The sequence below is a fragment of the Metopolophium dirhodum genome, chromosome 1 (assembly GCF_019925205.1).
Source record: "Metopolophium dirhodum isolate CAU chromosome 1, ASM1992520v1, whole genome shotgun sequence".
Lineage (NCBI taxonomy): Eukaryota > Metazoa > Arthropoda > Insecta > Hemiptera > Aphididae > Metopolophium > Metopolophium dirhodum.
Genome location: NC_083560.1, coordinates 86,404,479 through 86,424,644, shown reverse-complemented (window position 1 = coordinate 86,424,644; position 20,166 = coordinate 86,404,479). Strand labels below are relative to the sequence as shown.

The 20,166-nt window shown below is 30.4% G+C and overlaps 1 protein-coding gene across 6 annotated transcripts in view; it reads left to right on the top strand.

Moving 5' to 3' along the window:
- LOC132933505 (nuclear factor 1 X-type) overlaps positions 1-20,166 on the top strand; it is a 155,409-nt gene that overhangs the window by 6,271 nt on the left and 128,972 nt on the right. For 2 of the 6 annotated variants that reach the window (XM_060999779.1, XM_060999778.1), the window contains exon 1: positions 4,228-4,703. The exons of 2 other annotated variants lie outside the window; for them this stretch is intronic. In XM_060999779.1, the coding sequence (XP_060855762.1) occupies positions 4,617-4,703 (87 nt within the window). In that variant the 5' untranslated portion in view covers positions 4,228-4,616. Of the gene's footprint in view, positions 1-4,216; positions 4,704-20,166 lie in introns of those variants that run through there. 2 more of the 6 variants (XM_060999774.1, XM_060999776.1) reach the window with 2 other exon arrangements.

Genomic DNA, 20,166 nt, shown 5'->3' with positions numbered 1-20,166 from the left:
TTTTGTATGTCGTATAACTGTATTAATATTATTATTAATTTAGAATTAATTAAAATAATTAAAATTTAGAATTTGATTTGATTATTATTTTAGAGTATCATAATATGTATTAATTTAAGAAATTATTGTATACTCCATTTAGAATATTAAACAAATCTCTCTGCAAGGCACTGACTTTTGAGGCCCCAATATAATATATCAATGCTTTATAAATATATGTCTGTATATAACTGTAAAGCCTACAATTCTTTAACTGTATAACTGGAACAAAAAACGTAAACACATGAGTCATAAATACTCATAATACTCTTACGAAAAACTGATCTAAATATTGTGTTTGATATAAATGTATTATTGCAGCGTTGAACAATTATATAATATACCTCATTAAGATAATGTCAGCGCAATATTTGTTTTCTCTCTCAGACCCACGCGCAATATAGATAAAACGCTTTCACCTAAAATCTTTTTTTTTTTGATTTTGAGTAATCTTAGAGCAAAATCACCTATTACAAAAATTATAGAGGATAATATTTTTGAAGGTATGACATATCGGTTTTATATTTTATTGTTATTTAATTTTGTATTCTACTTTCGAAATAAAAAAAAATTTTGTAAATTTAAATGATGTTTAAATTATTTTGAGACATTATTTAACCAAATTTATATTTCATACCCTCAAAAATATTATTCTCTATCATTTTTGTAATGGGTGAGATTTTACTCTAAGATTACTCAAAAACGCGTAAATATGTTTTGTTTATGTTGCGCACGGGCCAGAGAGAGAAAACAAACAGTGCGCTGACATCCTCTTAAAGTGTAATGTATTTTGTGGTTCCTGACTACAAGCTTTTTGACTAGCACTGATAACTAGCACTTTGACTGGACAGTGGATATATTTCTGTTACATACCAGGACAATTTTTTCCACTCAATATAGTTATATAAGAACTTGCAGATTCATGCTAAATTATTTCTGTAAATACTTGATCATTTTTAATTTATTTACTTGTTGAATAATAATATAATTATCACAACCAAATAATTTTTTATTATAATTTAATGTTTTTATATGAAAATAAATTACCTGATTATACGTAAGGGGTTAGCTGCACGATGTTTTCCCTCAATAATTTCTACAACGTCATTAAGTAAATTTAAAATATGATTCTTGACATTGCCTGGACCATGGGATGAAAATACATTTAAAAAACCAGTTTCCAATGTCATTAAATATGAACAAATTTACATTATTAATTACAAGATTGAAATATTTAAAAATTATATTATCTTAATACTATGTTTTTACTTTTTTAATATAAAATTGGATTCATACGCTTTTACAGTTTTACCTAAAATAAGTAATAACCATATTATATAAAATATACTTTGATAAATAATCAATGTTAAATATAACAATACGGTTTATGGTGAGCTGTATATGAAGCTTTGAATTCTGCAGTCTTCTTATATCCAATATTTAGCGAATTTAATTTATTGAATTATTATTATAATTGATGTGCATCGAATATTCGAATATACATAGCCATATAGGTACAAATTGTATTATTATGTTTTGTACTCTACAAATGACAGGTATACAATAGTTCAGAATATAATATAAGTAAATGTTTTTAGGATAGGTAGGTATACCATACACAAATTATTCATCTTAAAACTTAAAGTACCTAATAAAACAGATATAGAAATCAAAAATAAAATGTGCATTATAACTTATATATACGGCTGATTAATTAGTTTTTAAATTGCTTCTGTAATACGTAATAATGCATTTATTTGTATAATATACTAGATAATAATATACTAAATCCATTAATAAGCTTTAATAAACTAATACCCTTTAAAATCAAACGGCATATAAATAAATAATATTATTATAGTGTGAATTTTTTGTTACAATATTATTTTCAACATATAGTTCCTATTAAGTAAACAGTAGGTATAATAATTAATAACTAATGTTAATGAGTAGTGGCAGTCATGACTCATGACGTGGTATATAATATAATATACAATAATATGTACCTATTATGTAAGCATAATCTATATAGGTACCTATATAATATATTATGCTTTAAATTATACATTTATACACGTTTTAAATACATATTATACAAAGACAAAATGCATTATAGTTTGTAGGTATAGGTACTTATAGGTACTACTGAATTAGAATTTGTAATATACAAGTACTTACCTATATTATTAACTATAAGGTACCTTAAAATGTTTTGAAAATGTATAGATAAGGTATTAGTGTAAAGCAGCTCAATTTAAACACGATAAATATTATTATAAATATTATACAATATTCGTCATTGAAAATATGGTTGACCGTGTATTGGTTATATTGAAAATATCAAAACCATTTTGATATTTGTTGACGGGTTTTTAATAATGATATCAATAATGATATTGATCGTGTATTGGCCGCTTACTACGATAGTATATAAGTATCATGCGCGTCCCCAAGGGGTAGGGGTGGGGCGGAGGAGCGTCCCCCCATAACAATTTTTTATGTTTAAAATGTATTACTCTCATTGTTAACAAAATAATAATGAACAACATTTTAATTTACTGTTATGCTTTCCTTAACTAATCACCATAATAATAATTATTATTATAATCTATTGATAACCTGCAATACTGTTTAGATAAAGATATTAAGTAATAACTACTTATTTGGTATACTGGTATCGGCATAGTCACGATGTAGAGAAGATATTTTCTCCGTGGTGAAACCACGTGGTTTTAACCGTGGTGTATACAGTATACAGATCTGTGTGATAACATGATTGTTTGTACTATGTACAATTGTACTTAATTATACTAACAACACTAAAAATTAAACATTAAAGGAATTTAGGAAACAATACATTATTTCGTTAACTTATTTGTAAAGTAGTCGCATTAAAAAAAAAATAAAGTCAGTAAAATTGACTTAAGTTTGCCTAATTATTGAAAAAACACGCATAAGGTAATTATTGAATTAAAAAATAGATTCGCCCCCCTCCCCCCTAGAAAACCCCTGATAAATATAACTACTAAATATATTCATTGTAGTGACAGTCCTAGAACTAATAATAGGTACCTCGTACAGTCGTACCTATAATATCTTATCAAATTCAAAATTTTAATTATGATATTTCCATCATAGGTCATCAGATGTAATACCTATATATGGAATTATGGAACTATAATCGTATTAATGTAATGTCTAAGGGCCTGTTTTACAATCATAGTTTAAACCTCGGTTACGCCTAACCCACTGATTTTACCAGCCGAATTCGGTGGTTTAACCTTAGTTTAACGATTGTATTATGGGCCTTAAGTAACATCTATATTCCTTAGCGATTAACTGATAAAGTGAAAAGTATACTTCCCTAGCCGTGTAAATAAACTTGAAAGTTTTCATAAAAAATTGTTCATGTATAGGTAATAAATAATACTAGTACATTATTGTATACACGAAATTCATTGGACACATTGTCGAAAAAATCACGTTCGCCGGCAGAACTGGCGCGGTGGCTGTTCGCCACTGGTGTTATATTATGTTATTGTACCTGTTCGACGTGCCGCCGATAAAACGTATACACCGGTCGGGCTCGCGCGAGATCGTCTGTCATCGTCGTCACCCCGTCACCGCGTCACCGCGTCACCACGCGTCATTGTCGCCGACGACGACGACGACAACGCCGCCGCCGCCGCTGCCGCTTCGGTCGTAACCGAAGCCGCCGTCACGTAACCGCCTCCGGACGTTTATCGCACGCCCGACATGATTGGCCGACGGACGGACACGGGGGCGTGGCTTGGAACGTGATTGATTTTTTTTCTCTTTATTTTTCGCGTCCTCCTCGCTCCGTTGCACTCGCACACACGTACTACATAGCCCGCTATCTCCGTCCTCGGCGATTCGCCTTTTTCCGCGTCTCTTTTCTTCTTATTATTTTTTCTCTCATTATCATCGTCATATTATTATTTTCTTTATTATTATTACTTATAACTATTTTTTCTCTTTCCACACGCACACACATATAGATAATAGTAATATAGTCTTCTCTGTCCGGCCAGTGTGTGTGTGTGTGTGTGTGTGTGAGTGTGGTTATTAACATTACATGTTTTATTATTATACCGCAGTAGTGCGTCGGGTATGTGGTAGGTAGGTATACCTAACCTTATATTATTATACGCTCTACAATATTTATGCCGGCAGCTGCTATATACAATAATATACGATTTGTATACTCGTCGAGGCGCGGGCGCGCGCACGCGTGTTTGGTGTTGATGTGTCGCGGGCGAGTTATTTTCGTACGGGCGCGCGAAACTTATTACCGATAGAATATAATACAGAAAAAATTGCATTATTATATTGTCATCACTCATTATATTTAATGTCATCGCGTTCCTTACTTACCGCGTACTACCGTTTCGATATTTCCTTTTATGTTATATTATTGTGTTGTGTAGGTAGATACGTTGTAAAAAATTATTATTCGAATTTTCGATGTAATGGCTATTTATTAACGCGAAACGATTCAGCCGATATTTTGAGATCCGTATGATTGTCTATACCTTATACCTATCAACATTTAAAATATGTATCAATGCGGTACATATCCGCCAGCACTCGGATATCATCACCAATCGTCCAGCTGGCCGTCGCAGTGTTACTCGCAACACAAGGTAATGAATAATAATGATAATATAAAAACAATTTTAACGTTTATTTTTACATATACCTAACCTACTCAAATAATATTTTTATGTCAGTCCGAGATTCTTAAGTAGGTGCACCCTAATATCAGTGTACCCACATCTATATAATTAGAGCCAGGATTTATATGCAATAAAATATAATTTTTTATACATAATTATAAAAATGCATAATATTCCCTTTCGAATATATTATATAGGTACTTAATTTATATAATATTATGTCCTGAAAAGAAATTATACGGTGTTTTTCACAAAAAAATGTATGTTAGGTAGGTGCATAAAAAGATAGCTATATATAATATATTATATTTTATAAGTACTTATAGGCTACCTACCTATACTACTTACACAGTAATAATATATAGGTTGATACCTATATGATAAACGCTGGTGCGTATTTTATGATTTTAAACAATATAATAGGTAGAAATATATAATATTATACTATGCTTATATTAACCGTTCAAAAAATAAACTATTCAACACGATCTAAGTGTAAATAAATCTTAGCGATGCTTCAATATTGTCATAGTGTACATATATATATATATAGTATATAATATAGTGTATCATAGTGTTCATATAATATATAATAATTAAAGTGTAGGTACCTACTAGTACTGTAGGTACTACTATAAAATAGACTATTAGACTATAGTACTATCATTGTGAATTTCTGTAGTACGTAAAATATAAGTTCAATTAGAACTCTATAGTTAAATATGTAGTTATAATAACATCGGCCCCGATATATATGACCGGGAATCAGTGTGTTAAAAATTAATTTTATACTTAATTTAAGTATAACAAAGAAAAGAAAAAGCAAGCTTAGGATAATATTATATATTATTATTATCATAATAATATAGGTACCTAACTTTTTACTTATTATTGACGGTACCTACCTACCTATTATTTATACAATTTAATTTTTCTTTTTAATAAATATTAGGTATTATAATGCCATAGGTAACCTACCTACAACAGAATTATTTTGCCTATACTTGTTGTGCAAGTGTTACATCCAAAATAATAATTACATTTTCCAACATTTCAAATTGTTATAACTTATAATGGAAAAGTAGATAAAAAGTCTGTTTAAGTTTACATAAGGTAAATCTATAACACAAAGTTTCATCTATACCATAGTTTTGCATCATACTTCACTTTATATAATAATGTGATAAAATATTAGAAATACGTCTATAAAAAATATTAAAACACTGCAGGGTAAAACAGTTAAAATCAAAGATTTACCAGACTTTACCTTCCTTAATACAAACGCCTGCGGGTTATTATATCTTATTTACAGTAGGTATAAATACTTTTTTTTTAAATTATTTAGTCCCCAAATTAAGGTTTGCATACTAGCCCCATAATGTGTAGTTTCAGTTAGGTTAGTTAGGGCACTAATAGTTATTGATTAATTTTGTATGTCGTCGTACATAACTATATCTAGTATAGGTTAGAAACATCATGTAATAATTTTATCAATCAATTAAAAATACATTATACTAATTATACTATTTATGTAGGTTGGAATAAAAATGTGTGTATAGTAATATTATTATAAATGTAAGTTTCTCCAAAATAAAATCAATAAGCTTTAAAATAGGTAGTTTTGTGTTCATTGAATTAAATACTAAATAAATATACCCGATATATTTTGTGGATGCATTTTAGTTCAAAGTAATATATTAATATTAATATAATAATATGAACAAAATTATTATTTGGATATCACATGTATTTTTATATGTATTATAAGTAATGTACCTATACAATTTAAAAATTTAATTGTAATACAGTACAACATTTTAAGGTTAATTCATAAAAAATCAATACCTATATATTTAACAATAATTTTAAATATAGCCGTAATATAAATACGTAATAAATATAAAATAAAATATAATATAAGTACGTGTGAATAGATGATATAATTATAATAATAAATAGATAGATACAGCTACCTATATAGGTATATCAAAGAATTAAATACAATACATAAATATTTATAATTTATAAATTCCCGTATGAGATCGAATTCTCTGACGTTTTCATGATTGGTGTGTTATCTATTAATATAATTTTATTGTTTCCTTTTTTCATTCACGATAATCGTGTGAATTATAATTAGGTACGTTATTATAGACAGCAGGAAGCTCTATTAGTCATGAAAATATTAAAGTTAGAGAATATTTTAATAATCACCTATTTGTTCAATATATTCAGTTCATTGTGTTCTTATTAGTACCTATAACCGTGCATGTCCGACCATATTCGTAAATACAATTGATATATTTTTTGATTGAAATATTATCATTAAAAAAATATCATATTTTATATACCTTTACTTAAAAGAATACTTAACAAATACGTAATATCAATAAATCAAAAATATATAATGTGTAACTTTAATATATTTAACAATTAGGTATGTGGATACTTTGGTATCAATAAAAATAAAAATATGCATTTACTGGATATCAGTATTTTTTTACCAACAACATTTTTATAAATTATTAAGAACCATTAAACAATTATAATATTATAAATATACGCGTGACACAATAGTATTATACCTAACCTACACAATAGTATTATATTATATAAATGTATAATACTTTTTATGAGATTATGAGATCATGATATACTGTATAGCTGGTTGGTTTTGGTTGTAAAGAACTTTATCGTTATGTAATTTACGTTTACAATGTAGATTCTACATAATATATTTTAAACGATATTATGCTAACAAAAATTTGGGTTTTTGGCAAAAGCTGTAAATGAACCATAGACGTTCACAGCAGACGATGATTTTGGCATAAAAATTGTGTGGGTTAAGGTTAAGGTCGAAAAATCGGGTTTAAGTTGGAAAATAAATTTCACTTTGAGTTTCTTTTCATTCGTGGATGATGCAGTTTTGTTTTGTTTAATGGGAGCCCATTCCTCTCATACATGGTACACAGTTGTAATATACAACATGCAGGAAGTTAAAAAATATCCGGTTCAGCCACGTGTTTCTCTCGTAAATCGAGTGACACACACTGCGTTTTCAATGGACTTGTGTGTAACAGACCCTCCACGATATGACCTTGACCCGGAATAGTGGGTTTGAAAAGTACTATAATGTACGCAGTTGATTGGAACGGTTTCAAAAACGGAAAAAAGGGGTCGGATAGTATACCTACACGGCTACACGCGTCTGAAATGCATAGTGGTCGAAAACTAGGGCGGGCGGTGGTCTCACATTATATATTGACATATATGATATGTAATGAAACTAAAGCTAAATTAGTCCACAACATATCACATTATAATTTTGAAAATAAATCATGAGCATTGTGTATTGTTTGTGAAGGAAAAATGTTTTAAGTGCTTTTATAAATATTGTAGTTATAGGTACGGAATATTTGTGATTTTAAAATAAGTTTCAATGCATCATGATGGTTGAAAATGTTAAAAGCTTATTAGGTATAAAAAATGTATTTATGTTGTATGTTTATTGTTTATATAAGACAATTAATGCATTATGTACGTAATGTAATTGTATAATTCTATGGCCGCTGTTTAAAAAGTCTGTTAGAATTGTTTTATAATACAATAATTTATAAATGCATTTCAACTTATAATTTCAATCATACGAATATATGTACTTTCAAATTAGGCCTTTTGTTTTTTTCATGGACATTTATGACATAGAAATATAATTAGGTTATACAGCCTCTATATAAGTATACGCGTATATAAACATTACGCATATTGCGTATATACTTCAAACTGCCATTTTACAGATTAATGATATATTTTGTAAACGCAATAAAGATTTATTATCAAACTGTACCTATATAAGAATGTTTTCTTAGACTAATATAATTTTACCAATATCAGAGGTAGGTTAACATTCATTTAATGTTGAGATTTTTTTCTAGATTTTATGTAGATTTTTGTTTAATACACTCAAACTAATGTCTAATTGTGATACTGTTTTTATTGTAATAATTCATATACACAACTGTTAGGTCATCGTGCGTCTTAAGATGATTAGATTTATTTTTATTTCTCACGAGTGTAAAAAAAAAATGTGCAAAATATTTGAGCAAACATCTGTTATATATTAATTAAGCTGTATGTAACAGGAATGTTTTAAATAAGAAAAACCAGTTTAATGATCAGAATACAAATTGTTGAAACATTTTTGTTGTAACTTTTTCAATGAATTGATCATACTGTTAAGGTTAACGAAATACCATTACATATTATTATTTTGCATATTTTGTATATTATAGTCATTAGTATAAACTTCATATAATATAACTTAATTATATAATATGACGTATAACCTATATATGGCTTTATATATTATACACTATAATAAGTGATTTCCACAATGTCTTTTATTCCTACACTGCAGTTTGTTTTGTATACATATATACCTATCAACATTGTTCATAAAACATGTTTGGTTAAGTATATATTGTGTTAAATTTGATTAGGTTTATATTATATTATATTATATCTATTAAGTAAATAACTTTTACTTCTAAGTTTTAACAACGAGATTATTTTACTAAAAATTAAGTTACTATTTATCAATTATATATTAGTCCAGTGATGTAGTCGTAATTTTTTAGTGAGTACCTATACGCTTAAATGTTTTTGATATGTAAACAGGAGGGGGGGATTCTCTCCCCACAACTTCCTATATATCCTTCGTTGTTATTGTATTTATATTTATAGTTGCATAATTATATTACGATACCCTGCCGCAATTCAGCCTCTACCTTTTACAATCATACTCCTAGAAATATATTAATATACATTTTATTTTTTATGATTACCTATATACAAATCAATGAATTTTAACTGTTTTAAGTTATAAAAATTAAATACTTTAGTAATAATTACTTGATTTATGTTAAAATATGAATATAATGTTCCACTTCTAAGCTTATTTTTGTCTGGTTCCAAATTTAATGTTTAATACAATACCTAGTTAATTTGTCAAATATTAAATAAAAGACAAAAGTTAGAAAAACACGAGACATAATGCACAAATAATTATTGTAACTGGTGGTTGAAGCCGGGCGTTGTTGTTATTCTGTAGCGTCTTATCAGTTACATATAATACGTTTTCCCACAATGTTTATAAATAACTCTATGGTCAGTATACCAGCAGCTATACTGTATAATAGATAATAATGTTTAATTACAGTGTTGTACAGTCATATATACTAAAATACCTTTAGTATAACTGTTAAGCAACTTTTAATTATGGAAACCGTCAAATCGATAAGGTTTGTTCGACATTTTTTTTTAAAAATGGCTTATCAAATTGGTTTATAGAATAAATGCATTCCCATACGCGTATACCTGCGAATCATGTGTTATTCTATAAGTATACGCACTTACAGAAAAACAGAGAAGTGGGTATACCCGCGTATACGCCACACTACACACTGTAATATTACATATTTTTACATTATTTAAACACAACGATAACTGTTATCATTTAAAAAATAAGGTTGGCTGATTTAACAAACAATAGTTTATCTTTTCATTTTGAGGTCTGTGATTGTTACGTATAATGATTGAAGATTTACAAGTGTTATTCATAAATTGAATTTATTGAGAGAAAAAAATCGAGTAGGTCGATGTTGAAAATAAACGTGTCCCAGTAAATTAAATTGCCACCTACAAGAATTGTGCACATGAGCAATACGGAAAAAATTAATTTATTTTATCATTGTGCGTAATAATATTCTATGGTTATAAATTTATAATAATGGAATACGCCTGGACAATAGAATTGCATTTTGTAGCCGTCATTGATATACACGACCAGGCGCACAATATTCTGCAATTCTGGCAGTTCGTGGGCGAATTTATAATCATATTATAATATTTTTTCTCCTATATTTATCAAAAATTAAATCTACACATTTCTCCTTTACAAGTAGTAATTCAAATACAAATGTCCGCAAAGCAATTTTCGTCGTGTCCGGTTCGGCTATTCGGTTACCGAGTTGGAAAAATAAAATAAAATAAGTACCAGACTAAGCGGAATTGTTAAATAAAAAAAAGGCGGAGAAGTTCCACTCGAATTGTAGAGCTATAATAAAATTTACGATCTGGCAAAATTTCAAAAGGACAAAAATATTTTTTTTTATTTTGTTAGAAAATGTTTTATTTTAGAACGTCAAAACCTTGATGAGGGCGTCGCGATTAGGCAATTTAGGTACCCTCGAGCTACTGTTCGAAAATAGCACCGGCCGCGGCAGCCCGTATACATACGTGCAACATAAATGTGTATAAATAACGTGTAAAATATAGGCCGTTTCGATGTGTGAAACGCGCTCTCGAAACGAGAACAGTATATATAGCGTGCATGCAGCAGTAGTTGAAAAATCAATAAATGTAATAAATAAAATCGACGTCATAGCAATAGCATTACATAATATTATGAGAAGACTAGCGATGGAAAATCATTTGTAAAACAATAACAGAGTGCGATATATTCACGACTGTATTAGCACCGCGTGATGTTTGGCACGGTTGTAAAACACATACTGGACCTTAAAAGATTTAGCGATTTGAAGGGCGTTTGGATATAATCCAGTTGGACCGACGTTTCATTGTATTTCATTTTCTCACGACCGTTTTGGCCGGTAAGTCAGCTTATTCTAGTGAATCGCGACCATCACAGGTAAACGTCTGCAGCGAGGCTAGACCACGCGGCTTTAACCCAACATTGCAGATCATCGCTCTGTAGTTTACTGTTTTATATAACAGGTATTTTATTCGTATATGATTTGGGTTGATATACATGCAAATTATATTTTTGGTCTCGTTTATTATTATACGCGTTTCAGTGTTACACGTATAATTTAATTATTAACAGATTACTGGGTCAGGGTGTATCAGGAAGATATGACATGCAGTACATTGAAATTACATTAGAATAATTGCAGTGCATGTCAGGTTTTCTTGATATACCTTGTATAATATGATGCAATACTATATTGGTAGATGTTTATGTTTACCTACGCGTGGTTCGATTTGAATTTATTGTGTTTTCTGTGTATATAGTATAAACATTAAACATATATATTTTTGTGTCCTAAAAATAAAAAATAACGATTCTAGCTTTTACCTTTTATATGTTGGTATATAATAGGTATAAATACGGTTCTTCACAGCTCAAACGAATTATATCGCAGTATATATATAATATGTGGTTTGAAGGGATATAATATAATATATAGAGGGGTTGATAAGTATCAGAAGTTTCATCTATATTATTATATATAAACAAGGGCTGTTTCCTAATGGAGTGGACTTCGTGAAATTACCTGCAGGGAAGCAGACGTATATTAAGTAAACGTTCTTTAAAAAAGCCCAAGGCAATTTTTTTTTAGTTACATATCAAAGCTCTCGATAGCAACAAAATTGAAAACTACACAAATATGTAATTATAATATATATATATATATAATAAGCTAGGGAACTTTAAACTTTATACTATCTTTTGCAGTTTGTATTTTTTTCTTACATATTAAATAACAAATGATTTTCTTTAAATTAAACAGAATGATAATATTTTTAAACAAGTGTATTTAATTCAATATTAATTTAAATGGAGTAATGAACTTCATTTTGCATTTTTTTGCCTTTGCCTACTTCTATAAAATTCTTCAAATGCTTTTTTCTCTCTTTACATTTTTAACGTAGGTATTTACGAGTACCTATTTACCGTTGTACAAATCAAACAGAGCTTGTGAAAATGCGTTGTGGATGATACTAATATATATTAAATGTTTCAAATAGTATATACTAGAAAGTATCTATAGTCTATACCTATAATATCATAGCTACGTGTGTGATCGTTGCACCTATAAACTACAGAAACTACCAGGTGGGTCCTTGAAAGATAATTTTTGATGTACAAGAATATTTTAAATCCGAACCGTCTACATTTTCCCAAAGACAGTCTATAGTGTGTCTAAATATTTTATGATTTTTAAAAAAAATTGATATAGACTTGGTTTATAGACTATTTAAATTTTCTATTTTTTTTATTCATGTTTATCAAATGTCATGGTAAAAAGCTCAAAAATTTAAGGTTTCTTGAAAATTGTTCTTGTAGCACTAACATATACAGTAAAATTACTATAACAGTGTGTATAATACGAGGGCAGTGTATAAGTGCTATAGTAATGTATCAGTAAATTGGTACGCCACAATTATTGTGAAATCGCATGTAACCACGAACCGCATAAATAGTATATACAGTAGTAGTAGTTTATATGTATAGTATTATAATGTATTGGTAGGTACTTAGGTATACTATATTCGTATTCCGGCACTCGACCGTTGCGCGACTATATTATTATAATATTACACCGTTCACCCTGAGTCCTGATCACCATGCACTCACGACCGCTCGTGGAATCACTGTGGCTTTAAATTGATAAAAAGGATCCTTTACTATATATAAGAGACTTGTACACGGGGGCCCAAATGACATTAGCATTCCGGTCGGGCGAGACTTAATCAAAGGAAGATGCCTATATTACGCATATATAGAGTGTATATAATTATTATAGAGAATCAGTTGCTCGTTCCACTGGGACCGTTCAGGTCATGTCCCTCCACGCTTAAATGTTAAATACCTTTACGTCGGTTGATAGTCGACGCTCACGCGCATGTATAGTTGGACTAGAACTGATACAATAACAATATATTAATAACGGTCGCGATAACGGAGGAGTAGGAGGTAGGTAGGTTGTCTCGAGAGATCGCGTTTGCAGACAAAATTATTGTAAATTGATATGCGTAACCCATTCGGCGGCCCGGGTATACGGCATCTTGTACACGGCTATGTATAATTCGATTATTATCGCCGTTATCCGGATTATATTGCTGGGGTCCGCGACGTTTCCAGAGGGCTCTGATATAAGTGATATAACGTGCATTGTACACAAACACACACACACAGCATACATGCTACTCGAAGGCACTCATTTTTGAGTATATCGACCAAGACGAGTGCGCAATCAACGATGAATGATGATGAATGTATAAGTGCATCAAAATAATCAAAATAAATATAATATATCTTCCGAAACTGCAAAGATGGCGTAACTATATACATTATAATAATGAGATATATAATATAATATACGTATATTATTATACATACATGTATTAAGAATGTGTTTGTCGGCAGGAGGACTAGAGGCGAGACTCATCTGGTTATTTTTGTATCATAGAAGAAATAATATTTTACCAGTTCATATTTCATAGGAACCTCTGCTGCGGCTCGGATGTATTGACTTGCCACGTACGCTGCAGATTTATAGGGCTCGTTTTACGCTTAAAATAGACGGGCATGCACGGGACACGGCAGTGGCTTATAATAGGCCTTCGGTTCAACAGACGGCATTGTTTTACCGACACTGCTACAAAGCTATAGTATATTATATATTCTAATGATAGCAATAGGTGTTGTAGACACCGTGTTGAAATAGATTCCAATCATATTACAATGACAAAATGTTCTAAGTTTATACACGAAACTTGCCGTTCTATACAGTGATGTAATTAAAATGTCTTATGGAATTTATATGAATATTTTATAACTATACCGACCAATGGGAGGCATACATTTGTCAAAATTTGAACTTTAAATACTCATAAAAAAAACCGTGCATATGGATCTTTAATATTTCTCAATTGCTAAACTGCTATTATAACTAATTAGGATCTTGTATTACATTTTCAAGCATTTTGACCCAACAAAAAATATTTTATGAACATTTATGAAATTAAAAAATTACATGATAAAATTAACATTTGGTGATTATTCTTCATACGTTTTAGTTTGGTAAGTGATAGACAAAAAATTCGTTATCAATTTTCTTTTTTTATGTGTTTTCTTGTATCTATACAACGATGTACTAAAATTCATAATTTGTAAAAAAAAAATGCCATAGAGGGATCTATCTCCCATATCTTCCCTCCGTTTACGCCCCTAGTTCTATACATACCTACCTCATTAAATATTTATAAAATGATGATTTACTGCAGGATTTCTAATATAAAATACAAAAATAATAAAAAATAAAAAAATTCCTTTAAAATTGTAACCATAATTTTTTTAATTTATTATTTTACGAACGGGCCATTTTTCTCATATTATTTTTTTTCAATATAATCCGACGTTGCATTCTCTCATGTACCTAATACTGCAGTATGAAAAACTATACTATTTTCAAACACATACGTACACATATGTAGACGTAAACATTGAGTATTACCATGTGTTATCCAAACAATAATTAGACACATTTTATTTATAGTACTAATAATAATACTGTATAATATTATAGTATAATATAGCGTGGCAGACTGGCAAATATAAAATCGAATGCACGTGTATGGTGTATTATTGATCAATATCATACTGTATTACTAGCTGTACATTGTACCTATTCCTATATAATATATGGGATAGGGTGAAAACGATACGATCCTATTTGGTGTAATATTATTACGATCTTTGCACGAGATTATACTTCAAAAACGAAAACAGTCATAATAATTTGATGTATCCCGCGGAATAATTTATGCGCATGATAATAATATTCTAAATATTACGCAAAACTGTAGTTGTATCGATTTCTTGCGGACATCCGTTATTGAATTGTATCTAAATTGTAGCATATGATTGTTGTAATATATGTTATAAATTATATAATGATGTATGTTTTGTTATGCACCACTGTGATCAACAGATTTTCGTGTTAGAAAAATGTGTTTCATTCGTATTGTGCCGTAGAACTGCAGCGGCAGCAGCAGCAGTAGCAGCTATCCGATCGATTCGTCTCGATAATATCATCGCAAAAATAAGTCGGTCGGAGGGTTAACAAACGAGGGGGGAGGCGAAAAAAAAGGGCAATTAATCTAAGGGGATGTCTGGTTTTTATATGTGTACGATTGCAAAGGATTTAAGCGTTAGCTTCCGCAGGATTTAAAAGAACCGGCATGACGGACTCATTAATTCTGGTTGTCAGCGACGCGCCGAAGAAACACTATACCGCAGTCGTTGCAGAATAGTTACAAATCTACTAGTAAATGGCGTATAAATGACTGGCGATTTTTCGAATAAAACTCGTATGTATATGCACACGCACGAGACCGTTAATATCACAGAAGGATCTGTGCATCATAGTATTGTAGTATAATATATATTTGCAAATATGTATACATTGTGTATATGTGTAAGCCGACGGCAGACATCGATTTTCCAGACTATTTTTTGAAAACCACTGCAGTAAGTGCAGTATCAGCAGCGCATCGGTCGCGTTCGACTGCATCTTTACGATCCCTAGTTCTCTCTAGGGTCATATATGATAAACATATATATATATATTGTACTCCACCCATGAATGCATTTTGCATATTAACAATTGTTCGCCTGAATTTTTTTATTTAAAATAATTTAACTCGCTGCTGCAGACGATGTCACTGCAGAATATAAATATTAAATGAACACTATATTTACATATATATAATATGTATCTGTATGACTACTGTATGCTATTAAACGATGTATACATATTTAATATTTATATAATATATTGTATTTTATGGTGGAAGCATTACAAAAGACTTTATCTGGCATTTGCAGATTCAATAAATAATATACGGTTTTAAAATATTTTCGATTTGATTCTTAGGCAGGTCGTTGTTGTCAATCGTATTTTTTTCATATAGGTAGGTACACTGTACACGACTCATTTATTTGATCAAAAAGAAAATGTTTGTTACATAATAATTGTGTAATTACATAAAAATTACTAAATATATTATAGTATACTGCATATAGACGTATACTGTGTATTCTTACCTATAATCATTTAGTATTAGTGCATGAAGTGTAAACTTTGAATCACCCCACTGTATTTTTTTTTTTTTTTAATAACAATGTTAATCACTTTTAATGTTTAAGTATAATTCTAATTTATATTGTCATCTACTAAATTATAATTGTTTCTCGTTCATGCACTATATAAGGGCTGCTGCAGCTGTAATTCGTATGCTCGTTTTCGCGTCAGTACGTTCGGTTGCTATTAAGACCCATAACAACGGTATTACGTTGAACACGATTTGCCCGTATAATGTGTACCATTTATAGGATCGAAGGGACCACTGGGGCGCAAGAGGACGTGCGGGTAGAAAAGTGAAAAGTGAGTCGGTGGACGCGGGAGCAGGAAATCGCACTGATGGCTGGGGGTGAAAGCATGGGTGGTGAAATAAAACCGCTGCGTTGACCGAAATTTATTGCTGCGTTTTTCAAACCAAAGTTTAGGCACTTAAAAAATATTGAAAAAAAATATAAAACATCCGACCTAAATACAATAAATTAAATACATTTAAAAAAAAACACTATATAGAGGGAAACGCCACGGTGGTTCTCGCGGCATAAGTTTACGCAACCAATAAATTAAAAAAATTAAAATTAATTTCAGGAGGAGAAAAAACAAAAAGAAAAAAAAAACAATGAGCCATTATTGTGAAACGTCGAAACCGTTTTGTCTGTCGCCACCGCTGCCGCCGTTGCTGCAGGCTTTTTGGACGGTTTGGCGGTCGTGTTCGGGCGACCGGGCCGGACAAGAACGACGCGAATTGGCGAAAATATATATATATTTATAATATAAAAGGGGTCAACAAACATGAACAGGGACGGTAGTGATGGTGTTTAACGTGTTTGGGCATCGGTTAGTACAACTTTCCGACCCACGTCTGCGGCGTATATACAGGGCCATGTTATATATATTATAATATTATTGTGTATATTATGGTCTTTGGGTCCTTCCATTGTGCTTTCGGACGTTTCGCCGAGAATAATTCACACGGTCTCTGCTGCTACTGCTGCTACCGCTCCTATACATGTCATTTACAGTTTTATAAAACAACAAACCGAGGGGCGCAGAGTGAAATTTCATCTAAAGGACGCGGTGATTGAATTACTGCGATTGCGCTTCTATAATAATAATAATGGTATATTATACTATATTTTGTACATCGTTTTCTTATTATAATTATTGATATTGGAGGTACCTATACCCAAAATGCGACTTCCACTATAATATAACTACACTATTAAGACATGCTTTTTGAGCTGTATAATTTGAATTGATATTGTTTATCTACTTGCATAATAATTATTCGTCAACCAACTTATTATTCTTTTGAAATGCTAATTTGACTATATCGTTAACATGGTTTACGCATAGAGTATACACATGGGCGTAGTTTGGTATAATTATCTGTGGAGACTTTTATATAGGACTAGAAAATTATACAAACATTTTAATCTATAATTTCGGATAAAATGTAAAAAATGAAAGTAAACACCATGAGGGGGCTACAAAAGTTTCTGTGGGGGCTGTAGCCCCCATACATACTACGCACATGAGTATACTTATTCTTAATTGTATAAGAGTTTTAACGAGTTATGATGAACTCAACTACAAGTAAAATATTAAAATAAAAATACTAAATATTAATAATAATTATATAAGTAAATAAATATACATCCATTAGGAGGACACACAATACTGCGGCTATTACATAATGGACTAACTGTCAAATTTCAATACAATTAAAATGTATTATTCAATTATTTCGTGTATAGATGATTTGTACCTATATGTATAAATAAAATAATCATATCATTTGGAGTAATAAATTCCTTACGAGTTTAAAGAAATAATAATTAATACCTAATTTTTGATATTTTGTTGGGCCTGTATATTATATAGGTATTGTGTGGAAGTTTTAGGGGAATAAATAAAAGTAGTTACTGTGGTCGAAGAATTAATATGTTGTCATAATTGTTTATATAGTACTTATTTAAGTTATTACCTATTAAATTGAATAGTTTATCTTTATAAATTAAAAATATTGTATATTGGCCAAATGTTAAATATTTGGGGTATATACTATCTAATAAGATTATATTGGCACATAACATCTAAATATTTACCATCTTTTTTTCTATATACAAAACGATATTTTGCTTTTATAATAATCTGATAAAAACACATATTTCATCGAATGTCACATAACGTCAATTGTAATATTTTATAGATAAAATATTACTTTTTAGAAGGCTATAATATTTATTACTGAGATATAGAAAAAATACAAAATTATATTTATTTTATATATCTATACTTGCATATTAGCAAAATTAAATTACATGACAATTTGTTAAATTATATTTTTTTAGATTCGTTATACTTTATTATACTATACATTATGTGGCATGCATTAAAATACGTTAAATCATAATGTCAGTAGAAGTGCCTTTATATGAAAAAACGAAAATTCTATTGAAAAAAAAAAAAAGTAAACACCAGGTTAATTTATATAATAAGACGTAAGCATACATGAAAATGTTTTGTATACCTACTTTGCGTATAATTATTATAATTTTATAGTTTATGGTTAAACTCGAAGAAAACTGTTTTCGTCTTTTATATCCAATTTCGAAAAAGCACTAATGCATGTACCTATGTATACAAATCCACACACACACACGATATTATGCCTTTACACGATATTATGCCTTTTACAAGCTAAGAGACCTACTGCATAATACACGACATAACCATAGTATAATATGTGGGTGCGATTTCTTTTTCCGTATAATAATAAAAATAAAAATACTCAAAAAAGGGGAAAAAAACTTATGTTTATCGTGTACGACGTACGGTCGTAGCGCGCGGGGTCCTTGTCCACGCGTTATTTACATGCCGGATTGCTGGTGTTTCGGGTGGGGGAAGTGTTTCAGGAAATTCGCGAATAAAACCTCATGGCTTAAATCGTCGTTATAAGCGGCCGTGTTTGAAGAGGGCAAGGAAATCTACACACACACACACATATATATATATATATATATACATGGAGAATATACGGTGCCCTCGTGCACAGATATACGATTTATGCGCAATCGACGGTCGTCCGCGTTGTACGTTATATATACACACACGCGAGCACCTCCTACGCGATGTCCAAAAGTCTGCGGTACGCGCTCGGACACTCCTTTGCAAACGTCCCTTTGCGTGTAACCCGCGGGGACTCAATTCCTGCCGCCGTCGTTGCTGCGGCCCGTGCCGTTTAATTAATAGGATCGTTTATTACACGTATGTATATATACACCATAGAGTGAGTGAGATAGGGAGTGTGAAAGAGAGAAAGAGAGAGAAATTATACAGAGGGTGAGAGAGATATAGAAATAGATAGATATCGATCGACGACCACTATCCTCTCTCTTCCGATACCGTAATATGATAGGCGTTTCCGATGTTAACATACTGCAACGGTTTGTGTATATACAACGCATGTGACTACGGTA